General features: G+C 39.7%; 1 protein-coding gene across 1 annotated transcript in view; it reads right to left on the bottom strand.

Moving 5' to 3' along the window:
- Positions 1-19,442, bottom strand: part of NEB (nebulin) — a 98,186-nt gene that overhangs the window by 23,154 nt on the left and 55,590 nt on the right. The window contains exons 92-122 of the mRNA XM_031064397.1: positions 19,087-19,191; positions 18,699-18,803; positions 18,336-18,443; positions 17,956-18,063; positions 17,495-17,602; positions 16,839-16,943; positions 16,645-16,749; positions 16,379-16,477; positions 16,081-16,191; positions 15,821-15,925; positions 15,500-15,604; positions 15,122-15,226; positions 13,969-14,073; positions 13,582-13,686; positions 13,001-13,105; positions 12,685-12,787; positions 10,940-11,046; positions 8,612-8,716; positions 8,404-8,511; positions 7,017-7,121; positions 6,231-6,335; positions 6,006-6,110; positions 5,360-5,464; positions 5,160-5,270; positions 4,845-4,955; positions 4,299-4,400; positions 4,086-4,184; positions 3,495-3,593; positions 1,632-1,742; positions 1,388-1,492; positions 445-549 (exon numbers count right to left, since the gene is read on the bottom strand). Of these exons, the coding sequence (XP_030920257.1) occupies positions 445-549; positions 1,388-1,492; positions 1,632-1,742; positions 3,495-3,593; positions 4,086-4,184; positions 4,299-4,400; positions 4,845-4,955; positions 5,160-5,270; positions 5,360-5,464; positions 6,006-6,110; positions 6,231-6,335; positions 7,017-7,121; positions 8,404-8,511; positions 8,612-8,716; positions 10,940-11,046; positions 12,685-12,787; positions 13,001-13,105; positions 13,582-13,686; positions 13,969-14,073; positions 15,122-15,226; positions 15,500-15,604; positions 15,821-15,925; positions 16,081-16,191; positions 16,379-16,477; positions 16,645-16,749; positions 16,839-16,943; positions 17,495-17,602; positions 17,956-18,063; positions 18,336-18,443; positions 18,699-18,803; positions 19,087-19,191 (3,270 nt within the window). The remainder of the gene's footprint in view (positions 1-444; positions 550-1,387; positions 1,493-1,631; positions 1,743-3,494; positions 3,594-4,085; positions 4,185-4,298; positions 4,401-4,844; positions 4,956-5,159; positions 5,271-5,359; positions 5,465-6,005; positions 6,111-6,230; positions 6,336-7,016; positions 7,122-8,403; positions 8,512-8,611; positions 8,717-10,939; positions 11,047-12,684; positions 12,788-13,000; positions 13,106-13,581; positions 13,687-13,968; positions 14,074-15,121; positions 15,227-15,499; positions 15,605-15,820; positions 15,926-16,080; positions 16,192-16,378; positions 16,478-16,644; positions 16,750-16,838; positions 16,944-17,494; positions 17,603-17,955; positions 18,064-18,335; positions 18,444-18,698; positions 18,804-19,086; positions 19,192-19,442) is intronic.

Genomic DNA, 19,442 nt, shown 5'->3' with positions numbered 1-19,442 from the left:
GTTGATAGTTTTGGTTAAAGGCATTTTGGATGCAGAGCTCTCCTTTGGATCATGGAATGGATGAAGCAGGTGGAAATCCACTGTCAGCAACAACCCTAATTCCTTCCATTCCCAGTTTCTGGGATTCCCAGGTCCTTTTTTCTCCAGAGATAAATCCCCCTGATAAATATATTATCCTGTGTAAAAAGATCCATGCACAGCAGAGGCGAGCAGCAGGATTGGCTCTGGAATGAAGGAATCACAGGGAGATTTTATCTGTGTATTTTATGTGTTCTGCACTTGGAAATGGGCAGGTTCTGCTCCCTGGATCCTTCCCCAGGGGTGCAGTGCTGGTGGGGCAGAGAGGCACAGGGAATGTCCCAGCCTGGAGGATTCACTGGGAGGATTTTGATGGAATTTGGAGCTCAGTGAGTTGGGATAAGGACAAACACACGTCCAACTTACGTGGCTCTGGAGCTCTGAGGCCTCCCTGAGATGAACCTGTTCAAGATTATCTGGCACCACATGGTAGTGACCCTTACTCTTCTCATATTGCTTCTTGTACTGGTACTGAAGGGAAGGTGTCAAAAATCATCTCAATCAAAAAAAAAAAAACCTCAGAAAATTTATTTCTTAGGTCCAATCAAAGCAACACTTCAACGGAATATCAGAGAGAAATTAGAGATGCAAGAAGTAAAACAAAAACCAAGAAGTTTAGAATTGATATAGGGGGTTAAAGATGTGAGGGAATAGTTATTTTTTATCGTCATTTGGATTGCAACAAAGGTTTTGTCCAAACCGGGATTAAAAGAAGAAAAAGAAAGAGGAGAAAACACAGTGGGTAATGAAAAGGCTGTACCAGGCAATAAAGGTTTTGCCTCTTCTCATTATCAATTATTTTGTTAGGCATAATTATGTGGATTTACAATAGGGGAGTGTTAAACAAACATCCAGTAAAAGTAAAAAAAGTAAAGTAAAAAGAAATTCCAGATAAAAATAAAAAAAAAATAGTAATCAGCAAAGAAAAAAGGAAAAAATAAAAAAGGTATTTGTTAGTGTAGAGCAATCAGTTAAAAATGGGATCAAGAACCAATCCAGTAAAAATGATCAGAGGATTTAAAAGATGAGCAGTTCTGCAGTCAGTTAAAATGGGATCAAGAACCAACCCAGTAAAAACGATCAGTGTTTACAATATTAGCAGTGCTACAGGAGATGAGGATTTCCCTTCCCAGGGCACAGGCACAGGGCAGCCGCCGGTTCAGGAGGCACCATTGGGAAGCAGAGGAAGAGATCACTACCAGGTGATGCCCATGGAGGTGCCCCAGGGAGCAGCTGTTACAGGAGGAGTTAGCAGGGAATTCCCAAGGGAATTGCCACTCTGGGAGCTGTGGGATCACCCGGAGCTTACAGCACTGGCGAGCTGGCTCGTGCTCAGCACGTGGTTCATCAGCAGCGACTCCTTCATGTCCGTCACGGGCTTGTGCAGCTTCTTCAGGTCTGCCTTGTACTTCACCTGCAGGGAATAAGGGTCAAACCCATCAGGAGAGGGCCCTGCTGCTCCAGCCTAGTCCGGGGAGGTTCCAACCACACAAAGGAGGGATTTGGGAAAGCAGGATGGCATCTCCTCTCAGGAAAAACCAAAATGAACATACCTCACTGGCCATGTTGTGGGCATCCTTCAGGGTCTTGTAGATTTTGGCCTCCTTCAAGTCGTATTTTGGCTTTTTACCCAACTCTTTGGCAAAGTTCTCCTTGTATTTCACCTAAACAGAGAACAACCAGGTGTCACAGCTGCTCTGCAGGACTCACTCTGCAGCGGGGCCCTGTTTCGGTGGGGCTGGCTGGGAGAAGAAGGAAAGCGCAGGAACTTGAAGGTGTCCACTGGGAAAGGGATTATTTCAAAAATGACCTGACATGGAAAGAAAATCTACATCTATCTGACATTTACAAGATACCACTTGCAATTTGTCATCCAGTGTGATGGTCACACCTCCTCATTGTAAAAATAAAACAGCCAAGAGAATTGTGTTGCCAAAATTCTGACCCTTGAAGGTGAAGAGCTTTTCACTTGATGGGAACAGTCCATTGATTTAAGATGTTTCGCAGAGACAGATATAATAAGAGTAAAATATAGGAAATTATATATATATATAATATTGAAAACTTCAATATTTTAGAGCACTGAAGATGTCAATACATCAAATATTTTTCTATCTATTGTTATGCACACAGTGTGTTCTGTCTGGACTGAAGGAGGACATTAATCACAAACAGAGCACTGACACAATTAAATACTAATGATAAATAATTAATTAGATTCTACAACAATTTTAGTAACACTTCCAAACTACATCAGCTGCAGCCAGGTCAAACACAGCACTGTAAGCCATCAGAATCCAGCAGATCCAGCCTGGAGGCACAGGAATATTGAAGGAATTAGAGTTTCTTAAACCCAAAAGGAGAGTTGCTGGGAGATCAATGCAAAATTAAAAGCAAGCAAGCCAGACAGACAAAATCTCACTAAAAAACTCAACTGGACGCACAAAGTGGACATGATGCTTTAAAAAGTTTATGAGAAAAGATGTCCAAGACAAAAAACAACTGCTAAAGATGATGCCAACCATTCTTTGCTGCTTAACTGCCCCTCCAGCAGCTCATTTTACCTCAGAACCAAAATTATCTCAGCAAAGAATGAAAGACCAAGAGTGGAAAAAGAATGGAAAACCAGGATATCATCACTGAAGTGGAACAGACAAAACTTCTTCTTTTTCTTGCAGATCAGTTTAGAATCCTTGGTTCTCCTGAGGAGATGCTTGGTTCTCCTGCAGACACCTCCTGTGGTGGACATTCCAACATCCAAACATGGCAGCAGACTCAGACAGACATGGAAAAAACAAAATCCCTTTTTTTCACTTGGAAATACATGTGTAAAACTGAAATGGCACAGACCTGTCTGCTGCCACTCCCAAATGGGCAATCCAGGCTCTGGTTTTCTGTTTCCCAAAGGTTCTGATGTGGGAAGAAGTCTAAGAAACAATGAGCTTTCACAGCAGTACAGGCTGCACTTCTCAGTGGGACTGATTCAGTCACAGCCTGCTCTTCCATTAGGAAATTCCAGCCAATACAATACTTTAATTAAAGTTTAAATGAAGTTTTAAGAGAAGTTTAAAGAGTTAAAATGAAGTTCTGATGACTGTTCACTGAAAATTACCAGCACCATTGTTCAGGTTGGTCACAGACATATATTTACACATGTATTTCCATGTTGTATTTTTTAAAATTTTTTGGACAATAACAGCTCAAACTTTAGGGTTTTGGGTGAAAAAGGTGAGTTTTCATATTATGTGAGTGCACTAAAACCTTCAATAAAACAACCTGGAAGCTCCAAAATCATTATGAAAGGCAGAATGACATGTAAAGCTTCACAGGGTGCTGCAGAATTGCAAGATAATTATGCCAGCAAGAGACAGATGCACAACAATGGCATTAAACGGCAGTTAATTAAATTCTCTTACATGACTACTTAGCATATTTGCTTTCTTAAAGGTTCTCATCCAGGGGGTGTCATAGGAAGCAGCTCCGTGGCCTCTCATGTGTTGTTTGAGGTACTCTGCCTACAACCAGCAGCAAGAAAGCAAGGTCAGAAAGGCAAAAAATCCAGAATTCAAACACAAAGAGGTGAGAAGGAACCAAGAGGGACTGAGGTCCTGGCACAAGATTCTTTTAAAGATACAAAGAAAAAAGAAAGTGGCTGAAAGAAACCAAGGGTCTGTTCAAAGGATGGAAAATAAGAGTTGGGTAAAGGCTGGTTCTGGTAAAGCCAATACCCAAAAGAGCTAAAAAAGAACAGGGCAAACACTTCAGCATTTTTGTCACAGCATCACCTTAAGAAGGTTTTATATCTCCATTAATAACAGTAGAAAAGTTTAACAAAGAAATACTTTGTAGTGGTATTTCATTTTTACTTCCCCACATTCCCTTCCTTTCCCTTTTCCCCTAATTTGGAACTAATTTCAATTATAATCATGACATCACACTGTAAATTAATTTTATGTCTCATTTCTCTCACTGCTTTGAGTTTCACCAAGGTTTCATTTTGCCCTTACCTGGCTGGTCAGTTTGGACACCTCCTTGGCCAGCTCAATGTCTGGACGTCCCAGCATGGTCACACCCACACCTGCTGCTCCACGCTTCTTATATTCAATCTAATCAAAGAAATAAATCCTTTAGGAGCCAGGAAACCCCCTTTTAATTATTCTGCTGGATTTTGTAATTAAATTAATGCTAAAGGATTATACAGAAGGCCTAAAACCACTCACATTGCTGATTAACTTGGCAGCCTGAGTTGCTTTCTTAATATCTGGTCGATCTGCTATAGGTGTGTAGTGGAGCTTGGATTTGGCATCTTTCTTGTATTCAATCTAATCCATGGAAGAAGACAGAGGAGAGAAAATTAATGAGAAAATTAAATGTATTCATTGGGAATACACCAATTAAGGGCACAGCAACATTGCTGAGAAAGCTCATGGGTTTGCTTTGGGAATCAATTCACAAGGCATGGATCTGGAAATCTGGTTTTGCAAGTTGTCTGCAAGCGAAGAAATAAATATGGGAAATTCTGTCTGTATTTGAAAGGATGAAAAAAATTATTAGAAGTGATTTCCACCAGATTACTTGAAATCCTACAATAGGATTTAAATAAAAATCCCTTCTTTCAGTGCAAATTTATATTTGTACATTTATCTTTTAAAATTACAGCAGAACATGAAAGCTGGGAGGAAAATTCAGAAATCCATAAACTTGGGTTTTTCCAGCTGAATTTGCTACATAACCTACTAAATTAATGGAAAAAGAGGCAGACTTACTGTGCTCTGGTTTTTAGCCACTTCCATGGCATGTTTCACCTCAGGAGGCTCCAGCATGACAGAATAATTGGATTTGCCTTTCTCCTTCACAAACTTCTTCTTGTAGTTTGTCTGTCAAGAACAACAAGGGCCACGTGTGAGTTTTTAATGTCACACGGAGAGAAACACTACAAAAACTTGGGAAAAAAGCTCCTTGAAACTGCTATAGGTGGATAAAGAGGAATCACCTCACTCCCAAAGTGCCTTGGCTGCAGTTTTTGGAGTTGGGGTTAGAAAAGCTGAGCTTTGGAGATGCTGAGCTGAGTGTGAACTCACCTCGCTGACGTTCTTGGTCACTTCCTTGACGTGGACAGTGTCCCTGGTCTCGGGCAGGGTGGTGAAGGAGCCATGGGGCAGCTGCTTCTTGCTCTGCTCTTTGTACTTGTTCTGCCAGCACAGGGGAAAGCCAGGTCAAACCCAGCAGCTCCAGGGTGGAATTCAGTTCCATTAAATGAAGAAGTAAATGAATGTTTTACCTCAGACACCAGAGAGCTGACGTTCTTAGCCAGCAGGATCTGAGGGGTGTCTGGAACAACATGGTAGGTCCCACGGGCTTTGTTGTGCTTCTCTTTGTATTTTATCTAGCAGGAAGGAAAGATAGCAATTTAAATAATGTGCATCTGTCAGAACAGAAAGTAATTAGTACAGTCATATTTGCTTGTTAGTGCAAAATTTTGCAGAAAATCCCATATTTTGACATTTTACAGCCTAATCTATATATTCCTATGGCTCTCACTTGGATTTTTTAAAATATACTAAATACTAACATACTGTTAGTAATTATTAAAGATATTTTGTGTTACTATTAAAGGCATTTTGTGCTATTTTCTCCAGACACTTTCATTTCAATATCAGGAATGCAGAGATGCACCTGGGTGTAAGGTCTAGGGGTGTTCATGAAATGTTAATTTTTAATATTAATTTAATCCATCAACAGTGGCTTCTACAAGACCAAATTTATTCAGTCAATTTGTTAATTAAATAAATCAAATAATGAAGTGAGACTGAGAATAACTGTCCAAAGCTTCATTGCTAATCCAATTATATTTGCAGTAGAACAGTTTAGTAGTGAGTAAAGTGGTAGTAGTGAACTTGGAGAGGAAAGGTGAGTTCAGTGCTTACATCACTGGCCAGGATGGCATTATTGAGGGCCAACACTGTGTTTTTATCATCTGTGACAGAGAGCTTGCACCCCTTGAGGAATTCCCGGTCCAGTTTGTATTCGTACTGCAGGAAGGAAAAAGAAAAGATAAAGTAAGAGAGTCTCTGATCTTCTCCAATTCAAAAAAATATTCTGAATAGGAGAGATGGGGAAATGGAATATTCAGTGTATTTTGATTTTCTTACATCACTCTGCTGCAGAGAGGACTTGGCTGCTTGGACAAAGTCGGGCCTGTCAGCAATCAGGTGCCAGTGGGCTTTGGCTGCTTCGTATTTCTTCTTATAATCCAGCTGTGTCCAGGGAAAAACAAACAGGGAGAGTTCATGGGAAACTGGGGACTTTGCACACAACATACACAGGCCAATTCTCTTTTGGCCTGTGAGAGGAGGTAAGAAAATCTGTCTACACCAGATTAGGTGTAGATACATTTTCTCTGGGTCAGGCACAGCCCAGCCCAGCAGTTTTTCCACTGCTGGGTGGAGAAAGGAACATGAAGGTGGAGAAAGGGATATGAAGGTGGAGAAAGGAATAAGAAGGACTGAAATGATGTCCTGACTTTGGAGAAGGGGAGAGCTTTCAGATCCTTCCTACTGAAATGGGTGTTGGGCACAAATAATGGAAAACACAGGAAGGTTTTTCATGAAGCTTTGCTTTCTGTCCAAGAGCATCATCCCATGGAATTCCTGGGGCAGTTGTGTCTCTGCCAGGAAAACAGGTGACAACTGGAGGAATGGGATGTGTGACATAAAAGAACCTCAAGGACAAATTACCAGAGTAAGCACTTCAGTATGAAATAAATTAAAACACATTTTCTTCCAGCAGTGCAAGGATTAGAAGCAATGCCCAAAAAATTCGGTGGAATTTAATTTCTTGTGGAATAATTTCTTGTGGAAATAATTCCTTGTGGCTTCCACTGCCAGCTCCCAATACCCTCCAGAATAAAATTAAGCCATGATCAGGACAGAACTCACATTGCTGTTCAGTTTGTAGGCGTGCCTGGGAGTTTTGATGTGAACTGAATCTGCCACAACATTGCAGCGAGATTTGCTCCTCTCATACATTTCTTTGTATTTCAGCTGAAGAAAGACAAAGGTGTAAAAATGCTTGCAAAGATCATATCAGCATCAACAAGAAAAGCATACAAATATTGAAAAACTTAATTAAAATTGCTCCTGTCTGGATAAAATCTTAATAGGATAAAATTACTGGAGGTGGCACGCAGGGCTCTGGGCTGGTGATGGGCAGGGGTTGGGCACAGCTTTAATTTGATGGCTTTGAGGGCTTTTCCAACCCAAATAATTCTGGGATTCCATGAAAAATAAATTCTGTTCATACAACTTGGTATCAAGCACCTGCCTGAAGGAGGGTTTTTTCCAGCAGTATTTCTCTTTATATAGAAAATGTGGCAGTTTTAACTCACCACGAGGCACAGACTAAGATTAAACAAAATCTATTCATGACCAGTAATTCTGAGTATTTCGAGATTTTTGCAGCCAGAAGAAATCCTTTGAAGAACCTTATTTTCTGATAGTTACACTAACTGAAAACTCCTTCAGAGACTCTCAGCACTCAGTTTGGAGCTTAAAAAATGTCCTTCAATTCACATCTCTGTCCCTCAATGATACACTTTAGGATCTATATAAAAATTATTTTTTTTTCTCCTGGATTTACTAATTATGTAGAAATCCATGGAGCATCTGAATGAGATTCAGGCTACTTATTCTGACAGCACTACACTGAATTTCAGAAGTTCCAGTATCCTCATTTATGGATACCTAAGGAACAAAGAAACAAAAGACAGAGAGAAAGGGTAGGAGAAGGAATTAGGAGCAGGAGTCCTAAATTCTTTATTATTCTATCCACTGTCTCCTCATTTCTTTTTCCTTCTTACTTTTCTATTGTTTCAGAATCAAAACATATTTATTTTAGATCAGAGCATTTACCTTACATATTCTCAGTATCCATATAAGAAATTAATAAACACAGCAATACGTGAAATATTTTATCCCAGCCTCAAAAAAAAAAAAAAAAGCCACTAGAGAAAGAAAAACCAGAAAAAAAACCTCTCCAAATTAATGTTTTAGAGGCCACTTCCAGCTCATGGCTTTTATTTCTAGTGAGGGGTGGTTTGTTCCAGCAAAAAAAATGTTCCAAGAGCTCCAAAGGAAAATTCTATGTAAGACTTCCTGAAAAATTGGGTTTTGAAAGAGCACTGAATGCAGATAGAGTTTTACAGGCCAATATGGTCTAAGAAGGTGATGATTTTCCCTGACAGCATTACATAGGAGTTACAAACATTGGATACCAAGTTAAAAAGTGAATTTTGGGTGTTTTTGATGGCACAGAGGATTCACTCACGTCACTGATCCTGTCCTTGACCTTGCGCACGTGCAGCAGCATCGGCGTGTCCTGGATGGTGGTGTAGCCCTTGGGCTTGGCTTTGTTGTACTCCAGCTTGTAAATAATCTGAAAGGACAAATTGGGGCTTGGGTTATTTCTTGGAATCCTTGGTGTCAGCTGGGAATTCCCTGGGGGTGACTGTCCCATCCAAAGGACCCACACTTACGTCACTGATCTGCTTGTTGACCTTTGTGGTCCGTAAATACTCTGGAGTATCCAGAACTGTGGTGTATTTGCCTTTCTTCTTCTCATAGTCCTTCTTGTACTGAATCTGGAGATGGGGAAAGGCTCTAAGTTAATCACACAGAGCAGGACAAACCCTCTTCAGAGGTGGGATTATATCCATGGGTAAAATTGCAAAACCCTCCCACAAAGCCAAAGAAAGCAGAGCACGCACCATGAGCTGAACTGCAAATCCCTTCCTTGCCCAGGAGGCTGCCTGTTTGTTTGTCTGGTTCATTTCATGGTTATTTCAAGCTAAAATCTCCAGGACTGAGCTAAAAAAAAAATCAATCCTTGCAGACCAGAGACTTTTGAATTTCAAAATGGACAAAATTTCATTTTTAAATATTCATATCCAGTTGAAATTTGGACTTGGTGGTCTTGGAGGTCTTTTCCAACCTTAATGATTCTGTGATCAGAGTGAAGAGAAATGCAAATCATCTCACACAGAAGGAGATAAAAACATTACCAAATGCCAGGATATTTTCAAGGCTTTGGCAGTCGGATTTGTGCCTTGGTAATGATTTTCTTAACGATCAGCTTGCCCTGCTCAGGTTTCTAAACCTTTTTTCACAGAGTTCACCACGTGAGAACAGGTTCACCAAGGATGGAAATTCATTGTAGGCAGCCTCAAGGCAGCTGGAAAAGGTTAGAATACATTTTTTTAAAAAAGAATTTTCATGCTCTACCCTTTATCAGAAAATAAACCCATGCATTTGAAATGGGAGAGACAAAATATGAAAAAAATATGAACAGACAAAATATGAAAAATGATAAACAAGTAATCAATGGTAACACAGCATGAACTCGGGGGGACATGCAGGTCAGACACTCCTTTTTTGAATTCAAACATACTCAAAGTTACCTGCAAGGAGTTTTTAGTGGAAGAATATAAATCCACAGAAAAATGGAACACAAATGTCTGAAAGACCTTCAGTAATTTATTACTGAAGAATGTCACTCTTGGCACAGACAATAACAAAGAATTACAATTCCCTCTGACAGAATTGTTTTCCACTGCTGCATTTCCAGTCTATCATTTATATTCCAATTCATGATCAGGCATGATTCTTCCCCTGCAAAGGGTGAGCTGACTGCCAGCAGCTGTGATTTCAGGGCAGAAATAGCTGTTCTCTGTCTGACACCATTCTGGGCACAGTGGGAGATAAATGTTGGAATCTCCCTGGCAAATCCATCATGTCCTTCCTGAATTAAGGAATTGGGGCTATCAAAGGTGGCCAGGCCAAGAAATGGTGTCAGAATGAGAACTGGGTTAGGGAAATACCAGGAAGAGCTAACATCCAATATCTGAAATGTATGGAAATTTGCTTTTTTATACAAATATGTGAAATTCATACCAATTGTTTATAATGAAAGGAGAAAACAGGGACAAGCTCAGCCTGAGCTGAGCCATGTGCAAGGGACAGCAAATACTGTTTCAGATATTCTGTTTTATTTTACCACAACCAGCATGAAGCACATGGAGGAAGCTTTGGGGTCTGAAGTCCGTGGAAATAGAGGGAGCAGTAAATTTGCCAGGTCCAAGCAGCTACAGTGGGATCTAAGGTGTCCTAGAGCAGCAGCTCTGCAGATTACCTGGCTCCACAGGTGTGTGTTGTAGAGTGCTGTCAGCATATCTGGCCTCAGAATTTCATTGCATCCGTGCTGCAGGAGCATCTTGGCAAAGGATTTATAGCTTTTCTGTCCATGCAAATGGCAACCAAGGACAAGAGAGACACATGAACAACATGAACAATGACACAGCTCTAGATCCCTGGCACTTGGAGAGTGGAGAGATTTAGGCAAGGTGCTGTATGTATTCAGCCACATGTGCATACAATTCACATCTGGATAATTAACACTGCCAAAGGTAAATATAAACAAGTTTTCCTGCTCTCACTTTAAGGCAGTTATGAATTTCTGGGGGGAGATGAGAGTAAATTAGAGATTAAGGCAAATATGTCCCTGTTGCTTTATCTAGAAATGAGTAAGAAGAAAAGAGAGGCAATAAAACAATAAATGCTTGATTCTGCATTTTTTAAAACCTCTCCAGTGGCTTCAGGAGGGATGGGATTCCTGATGTCCATTGATGCACAATGATGGAAGTACATACAGGACAGATGGACAGAGCAGCTCACACAAAAAGTGCCTCCTTTTTGGGTGGCAGGATGGAGATGGAATGAAGAGTGAAGAAACATGACAAAATCACAGGGCTGTGACACTGCTGGGAGTGAGGGTGGCACACAGAGCTGCTGCAGTGCCCCCACAGTACCTGACTGCTCAGGGTGCTGCCCCACTTGGCCAGCAGGTTCCTGGGATCATCCACAATAACGCTGTACCTATCTTTGAGCTTCTCATAGGCTGCTTTATATAATTTCTGCTCAGAATAGCACATACAGTGTTACAAGAGAGGGTTAAGATACAGAGAGATCACTGGTATAACCTCTTTACAGGCTGGGGTTGAAGGTCATGTCCAAAAGAGAAAAATACATTTTAAAAAACAAACCAAAAACAAAACACAAAAAAAAAAAAAAAAAAAAAACCAAAAAAAACCCACCCACAATCAAACAAAAACAAAAAAAAAATTCGATAACAAAAAAACTCAAAAAAACAACAAAAAAAAACCCAAACAAAAAAAAACACAAAAAAACCCCACAAACCCCCCCCAAAAAACATCCAAAAAAACCACAAAAACCCACAAAAAACCCCCACAAAACCCCAAAAAAACAAAACAAAAAAAAATCCCAAAAATAAACAAACAGAAAACCAACAAAAATCCCCAAACAAACAAAAAACTGAAACAAAAAATTCCCAAAACCAAACCAAAATAACAAAAAAAAAAAAAAAAAAACAAAAACATAAAAAAAATGAGAAGAGGGAGAATATTTCCAAATAGTAATTGCATTTCTACATTGCTCTGGAAGGCCTACAGTTTAAGGATGTCTCTATTCCACCCCTTCACTAAACAATTTTATAACAGATTTTCTCCATGAAAAGTAACTGCAGAAGCAACCCTGTGTTGTAGATTCCTGAGCTGAGTCCAAAGAGAACACAATGAGATGTTATTAAAAACACATCACTTACATAACAGAAGATATTTAGGCAAGCATTTCAATATATGGAGCTCCCATTGATAAAATTTCACCTGTTTATGTTTCTGATAGTAACTTTTCCTTATTTACTCTATGAACAATCATAAGACTGAACAATCCTCATAAAAATTCTTGTATTTCTTGTGAAACTGCTTCTCTTACCTAGAATAGGTAATACAGCAATAAACTTACTGACAGGTAATGATATAACACAATGGCTGGTGAAAAAGAATGAAATATTAAGATATAAACCTAAATATCTGCTTCTTTACTGAAAAGCATCAGATTTTGATGGGCAATTCCAACTCTAAGCTGATGGGAATCACCCTGAACATGATGTTTTCCATGGAATCTGTCCTGGGGTGTACAGCACTAATCACAAACTCCAGGAGAGATTTGAATTTTAAACCCAGGGGTGTTCATTAATTATTGGGTTGTGTCAATTGTTTCTTTAGCACTACAGGAGGAAAATAAGAAAAAGTTGAGTGGTAGAGTGGAAAAATTGCAGGCAAAATCACTGAAATTAAATGAGCTGTGGAAACTTCAGACATAACTCTGTCTTCCTAACACCAATAAAGGTTTTATCAATGTTTTAGGAAAGCAATTGGAATTCTGTCCACATCTTTTTGAGATGGAAACCAACACTCAGGGTTACTGTACCAGCAGCATAATTTAAGTCACCAAAGGAAAAGTTCCTTTGCCTTTTTGCTGAAAAATTAATGAACAGGGGTGGGGATTTCACTTTCTAGGCTCTGCAAACGTGTTCTGTCCTAACACCCAGAAAAACAACAACCTTGTCTTTCATGACTTTAGTCTGATCTTAAAGCATCTTTAAGCCTGATTATAAGGAAGGACAACCTTCAAGTCTGTATTTACTCACAGAGCAACTCCTTAAGGCTGAGCTATGGAAAGGCTATGGAAATCTTTTCCGTCAGCTGAGTTGCATATTTAAAATGTTCATTGCTTGGAGAGTCAGCCACGTACTTGAACTTGGACTTGGTCTTCTCAAAATTCTCCTTGTACTTACACTGCAGCCAAAGAAAATCAAACACACAAAACCCAGCCTATGTTAGCCTAAACAAGGGTAAGGCAATGAAAATGTGATTTTACAGAGAACTTGTGGCAAAATATTGGTGGAATTATTGCATTTGTGGGTTAACTTTTCTACCACCAACAAATAGTGTTAAATGGACAGCAAATGTCCAGAACCATTCAGCAAGAATCCAGAGTGTGTCACTCACCCCACTGTAGAGCACTTTGTTCTTCTCTGCCAGGACAAAACTTGGAGTGTCCCACACATAGCAGCCAGTGCCTTTGAGCCATTCCAGGTCTTCCTTGTATTTAACCTTTAGAAAAGAAGTAGAAAACCTCAGTTTTAAGGAGATAACCAGTGCTGAAATGAACATCAGCACAAGGTGTGGCAAAGAGAGTTACATCCATTATAAATTAGTTTCTCCTATTTTTGTGATGGACTCAGTTTATTCACACACATAATCTATCATTAGCTGTTGGAGTTCCTGTGTGAATTAAAAATAATGTACAGGTAAGGGGTTATTGTGTATGTACAGAAATGTACAATTAAATTGTTACAGGGCCAAACAAATTTAAGCAAATACAAAGGAAATTAATTACGACTGTCTGTTAATTTGACAAGGGGCTGTGCTGCAGTTTTAGCCATCAGATTCTGGCAGTTCCCAGGGCAAATTGTGAATCACTGAAAAACTTCAGCTGCTTTCCCTTTGTTGAGAAAGGAGGTTTGGGTTCATTTTGGAGACCACTTTGAACTTTCATTGTGGGCCATGCAGGAGCTGCTGGAACTCACATCACTGATGGCATCCGTGACCAGGCGGTGGTGGAAGTGCTCAGGCCGGTCTGGGATGGATCTCCAGATCCCCAGCTGGCTCATGTAATTCTCCTTATACTTCACCTACAGAGAAAATAGAAGAATTAAGTAAAACAATTGAAGAGAACACTCCAGACAACACAAAAGCTTCATTTTTTTTTCCCTGAACAGCAGAACTAAAAGAGTGGAGATGAGATTAACTTGTAACACCAACAGAAATCAATATTCCAGAGAAAGACAGAAATCAACACTGATAATGCTGATTTTTTCCTAATTATTTGACATATTGAAATGGAACAAAAGGCAAAGTGGCCTATTTTAGGTTATTAAGTGTCAAACACTAATTAGGAATGAAGATATACATACACTGCTGATGTCATCAGTGACCTTCCTGTGGTAGACAATGTTCAGAGCATCCTTCACAGTGTGGTATTTGCCCTTGGTGTTCTCAAAGGTTTCTTTGTAGCGCAGCTGGGAAGAAAAAAAAAAGCACAAAAGAAGGGAAAAATGTGCCAGGAAGTGTTTCAGTTAAATTTCTCACTTCTCAGGAATGATACCCAGGGATATGTTGCTGTCTGACATCCCAGTGCAAGCCCTGAGGAATTTTAGGACGCTGCAATTGCCTACAATCAATTGTAATTTCAGTGAGACTTGTGGTGAAAATTACAGGGAATTTCCCCCAGTTCAAACATCCCTGCATCACAGGAGTGCTCTCTGGAATAGCACAGGTGACACTTCTGGCACAAAAATCTTCCCTGGCCTCCTCTAGAAGAAAGCAGCAAGATCATCCCAGACTTTCTCAGAGAACTTCCCGTGTGCAGAAGAGTTGGGATGCTCCTTGGCAGTATTTAAAAATCACTCTTAGAGCAGTAAGACTAAATAAACTCTAGAAAAAAGCACCAGCCCTGCACATGTCCTTTCACATCCCGCTGGTTCTGAAATATATGGAAAAGCTCTCACAAATGAGCATTTTTAAATTGCCTTAAATCACAAATAACTATTCCACGCCTGAAAAAATCAATTTCACCTTAACAACCTCCTGTGCAGCAGCTCAGGTAATTTTTCTCTCTAATCTACTTCTGAATTTAAAAAATGAACACATTCCCAGTGACAGGGCAGTTTACTTCTAACACAAAACTGAGATGAAAAAGCTGATAAAAGTTATTTTTTCCTGGCCCCAGCGTCAATCACTTCACTCCAGCCTGCTCTATTTCGAGACTTGATGTGTAAGCAAATTATTTTAAATCTGTTTTTACTTTGCTGTATGGCCACACTTCAGTGCAATAGGAAATGAATTTTGAAAATTGGAAAAAGAAAAAAAGGCATTGCAGTAGAATCAAATCAAAACTTAATAATGTTCCTAATTTCAAATGAAAATGGACATGCAAATAAGGGGACTTCCTTGATGGGGGACACTGAGATATTCTGTGCTTCGCATGTTTGTTCCCCGCTGACTTTTCCTGTTCTTTTCATGGAGAATGCAAGGAAAGCAGCAGGGGGGTGTTCCTGGAGCACTCACATCACTGGCATTCAGGTAGGCTGTCTTGGCTCTGATCAGCACTGGCGTGTCAGGGACAGGGGTGTATTTGTCCTTCATCTTCTCATACTGGGTTTTGTACTTTTTCTAAGAGAGACAGCAAGAGGGAAGAGTCATCATTGCAATTTTAGAAGCATTTGCCAACCTGCAAAAAAAGCTTGTCTTATAAAATCCTAAAACATGTTTTCAGAATGTTTTATTTCACTAGAACTTACAAAAGAAATGTGGAATTTAAGTTCAAGAGAGCAAAAAATAAATGAAGGCTAAACAGATTTGAGCCTTGAAATGACCACTAAAATTAGAAATAAAACTTCTGAAGAGTTCAGTAGAGTGGTAGCAAATAAGAAAACAAGATTTTACCTCACTGATCATGTCCTTGACACTCCTGGCATGTGCAAAGGCTTGAGTCTGACTATCAGCATGATGGTGGGGTCTCTCCTTTGTGGCAAGCTCCACATACAAGTACTGCAGCAAGAAGAAAATTATCAAAAAAACCCACACTTTGACTAAATTCTACCTTATGTCTCTGAAAAACAGCTGTAAATTCACAATATAAACATAACCAGTGATTTCTAGGAATTCTACATTGCTTGGAAAAGGCCTGGAAAGCTTTTGCTGTACTTTAACAATATATTGAGAAGGATCCCCTCATTGATTTTCATATCAGCACAATTTTTTCACCTGGCTCTGTATTTTTTGTCCTGTCTTGGCTCTTATGAAGTCAGGTGTATCAAGGATGGATGTGTATTTTGTCTTCAGCTCATTGCCTGCAGCTCTGTAAACCAGCTGGAAAAAGACAGATCCAGGAATTATTTCTTCTGCAATTGTTTAGAAGCTGCACAATCACAGCTTTGCATTTATAACACCTCATCTATTCCAGTAAAAAACACAGGCAGGGGTTAATTACAGCTACGCAATTGTGCAGAAATAATGGAATTTACCTCACTCAGATGGGTTTTTAGCTCCTGCACTGCTCTGTATCCAGGAGTATCCAACACCACCTGGACTTTAGGCCACATTTTCTTGGCAGTACTTGTGTAGATATAATTAGACTGGAAAGGAAAAGCAGTATTAATAAAGGAAATTTTACAGTGCAACCCAACAGTGCTCTGAAACAACAAATTGGCTGCATGGCACAAAATTCTCTCATTCTTTGCTCATTTTCATCTGTTTCACTTCCTGCATGCACAGCAATAAATCCATTGCTGTCCTGCTCAGTTCCCAGGGGAAAACTCTTACCCAGAGCTTGCGGAGCTCGCGGGCACGGACCATGTCAGGAGTGTCATAGAGGAAGCAGCCCAAGCCCTTCAGCCACCTCAGGTCCTCTTTGTATTTAATCTACGAGAGAAATTAAAACCAACGTTAGACCCTTGGGATCAGTTCAACCTCCAGTCCTTAAAAGCAGTGAGAAAGCATTTTTTTGTTCCAGAACAGAAAGGAAGTGAGAGAAACCCAACCCCACTCCAAGCAGAGAGGTTTTGGACCTCGCTGCAGGTGCTGCTTACGTCACTGGTGATGTCCCCAGCGTAGCGACAGTGCAGCACGTGAGGGGTGTAGGGCAAGGAGATCAGGTGGCCCTGCATCTTGAAGAAATCCGACTTGTAGATCAGCTGGAAAACAAGGAACAAATCAGCATTTCACCTGTGTGGTCAGGGGATAATGTCAGTTTCCTCAGTTGCTCTGTTAGGAAGGCACCTACATCGCTGACAGCCTCCTGGGTGGCTCTGACTTGGCGGATTTCAGGCGTGTCAGGGGTGGTGTGAATCTTGTCCTTGTTCTTGTGGTAGGTTGCCCTGTACAGCCTCTGTCACAAGAGACAACATTCTGCATTTGAACACAGCTCAAAACCTTGAAATGGCAAAGAAGTTCAGCACAGTGCAAGCACTTCTTACACAAATTACTTTTCCCCGCAGCCAAAGATTTCCCATTAATTTTCCCATTAAAATTCCCATTTCCCACAAAATTCCCATTTTAGTTTTCAAAAAATTCTGGAAATCTCAGACTCTAATCCTGAAAACATGTAAATACATATACTTAATTTTCATGCTATTAAAGCCAGTGATGAAAGAAGTGAGTAAATATATATGAAACCTAAAACTATTGCGACCCAATTTTATACAGATACAATAATTTCTATTCAACTTTAATCACAGCTAATAAAATCAGGCTGCAATTTTATATTATGGTAACAGCCTGGATCAATGATCCCTCACCATTCCTGATGGATACTTCTCTAAATAATTTTAAAAGCCTCAAAAAAGAGGGATCCTACAGCTCAGCAGTCAATGTACTCTCATTATGAATATTTTGGGCACTGCAAATACAACTGAAAGCAAATACATATATTTACTGTACCTCATTAATGGCTTGATTGACTTTCCTCACATTTTCAAAGCCAACATCTTTAGGTCCCAGAGTGTAGCCCTTGGCTTTCATGTGTTCATAGGCTTCTTTATATTTCAGCTGTAAGAAGTACAAAAACACACAGAAACTAAATTTGATTACGATTCTGGGTTCACTGCAGCTCTGACAGCAATTTATGCTGTATAATTAGACAGATTTTTAGAGATAAACGAGTGAGATGTAGCTGTATCACAGTTAAATACACCATGCATCATAATTATTTCTCCCTTTATCAAATGACCCCAAATTAATAATATAATAATTTTTTCTTGCATCTAATGAGGTATTTGCATAATGCTGAGGAAATTTCTATTTTGATAGTAAAGGCCCAAGCTGAGAGTCCCTTATCTGGGGCTGCTGATCATTGCCATGGTGTAGAAGGATGCTTTGGAAGGATTTAGACCCTGACTTACATCACTGCCGATGTGCTGGACGTGTTTGGCATGCTGGAAGTTGGGAGTGTCCGTGGGAAGGCTGTACCCCGTGGGCAGAGCATTCACACCAGCCCAGCGATACAAATTCTGCAAGAGCAGAGAGAAAGACTTTCTACAACTGTCTGCAATACTTGAGGGGAAAATCCCTCCATCCCAGAAATCTCTCCATCACAACTGACAAAAGACTTCTCCCATGCCTGGCGAAAAAAGCATTAAAATGCATTTTTATAGCTTGAATGAGGATATTTTCCCACTTTCATTTCAGAGCAGTGAGATGCAGCTTCACCTGAAAAGCTAAAAGCAGACAATTTGGTTTTTCAGTATCACAAACTCTGTGGAGCCCCAAGTTTTGTACTTACCTCACTCTGTATTTTGTTTGCATTGTACGCCCGCTCCAGATCCACTGTTTTATCAGTGGGGATCATCTTGCCTTGGACATTCTTCTTGTAATCACCACGATAGACAGCCTGGGAAAGAGAAAAAGTCATAATTGTCACATTCTCTTACAGTATGTTTTGTTTGCATACAATGGGAATTGTTCCTCAAAACACTGGATTAAAGATTTTGGCTTCAGGCAATTAATGATTTTAGTGATTGTGTCTACAATGAGGTGTAGATAAACAACGAGGATTAAAATTAAATTAATAAAAACATATTAAAAGCCCCATTTTGAAAGCTGGCGAGATAACAGCATTTAGCTGGAAGGTGAGAGAAACACTTACTTCACTTAAATTCAAGGCGCTGATCACATTCTGGACATAGACAGGAGTGTCTGTGACCACAGTGAAGTCCTTTTTCATTTTTTCTGCCTTAGATTTGTACTTAATCTGCAGAGAGGAAGCAAGAGCTCTAATTACTAGGGCTATTAATTTTAAATTTAATTTATTGTACTATCATATTTAATATACTTACTATTAATTTCATCACTGAGCTACTTTATTAGTGAGCCAGCATTGAAACAGAAATTATATTGTAACTATGGCTTGTTATTTAATGAATCCTTCAATCAGCAAAGATAAATAACACTTATTCCACTACACCTGGAGTGGAATAAAGCTACAGTGGAGTGAAGAAGAAGACTGAGAAGCAAACCCAGAGTTATCCACTCACATCACTGCGAAGGTCATAGGCTTGCTTGGCATGGAGGATTTCAGGAGTGTCCCAGACAAAGCAGCCAATGCCTTTCAGCCAATTCAGATCATCCTTGTAGATCACCTAAGGAAGCAGAGAAGGAACCTGTAAGAATTCCATCAGGATCTAATGCCTTATTTCTAAATCACTCCAAAACACAACTGTCAAATGATGGCAAGGAAGGTTTCTACTACTTTGATTTTTTTTTCTTTTCTTTTTTTTTTTTTTGTTTATTTGTTTGTTTGTTTGAGAAAATCAGAACAATTCCTTCAGGAATTTAAATAATTTTTGTTCAATTTGCTTCAATTTGGGCAATAAATTAAAAATCCAATAAT

This window comes from Geospiza fortis, unplaced genomic scaffold (genome assembly GCF_000277835.1).
Source record: "Geospiza fortis unplaced genomic scaffold, GeoFor_1.0 scaffold677, whole genome shotgun sequence".
NCBI lineage: Eukaryota > Metazoa > Chordata > Aves > Passeriformes > Thraupidae > Geospiza > Geospiza fortis.
Note: the sequence above shows the minus strand (reverse complement) of the source record. Positions and strands in the feature narration are given on the sequence as shown.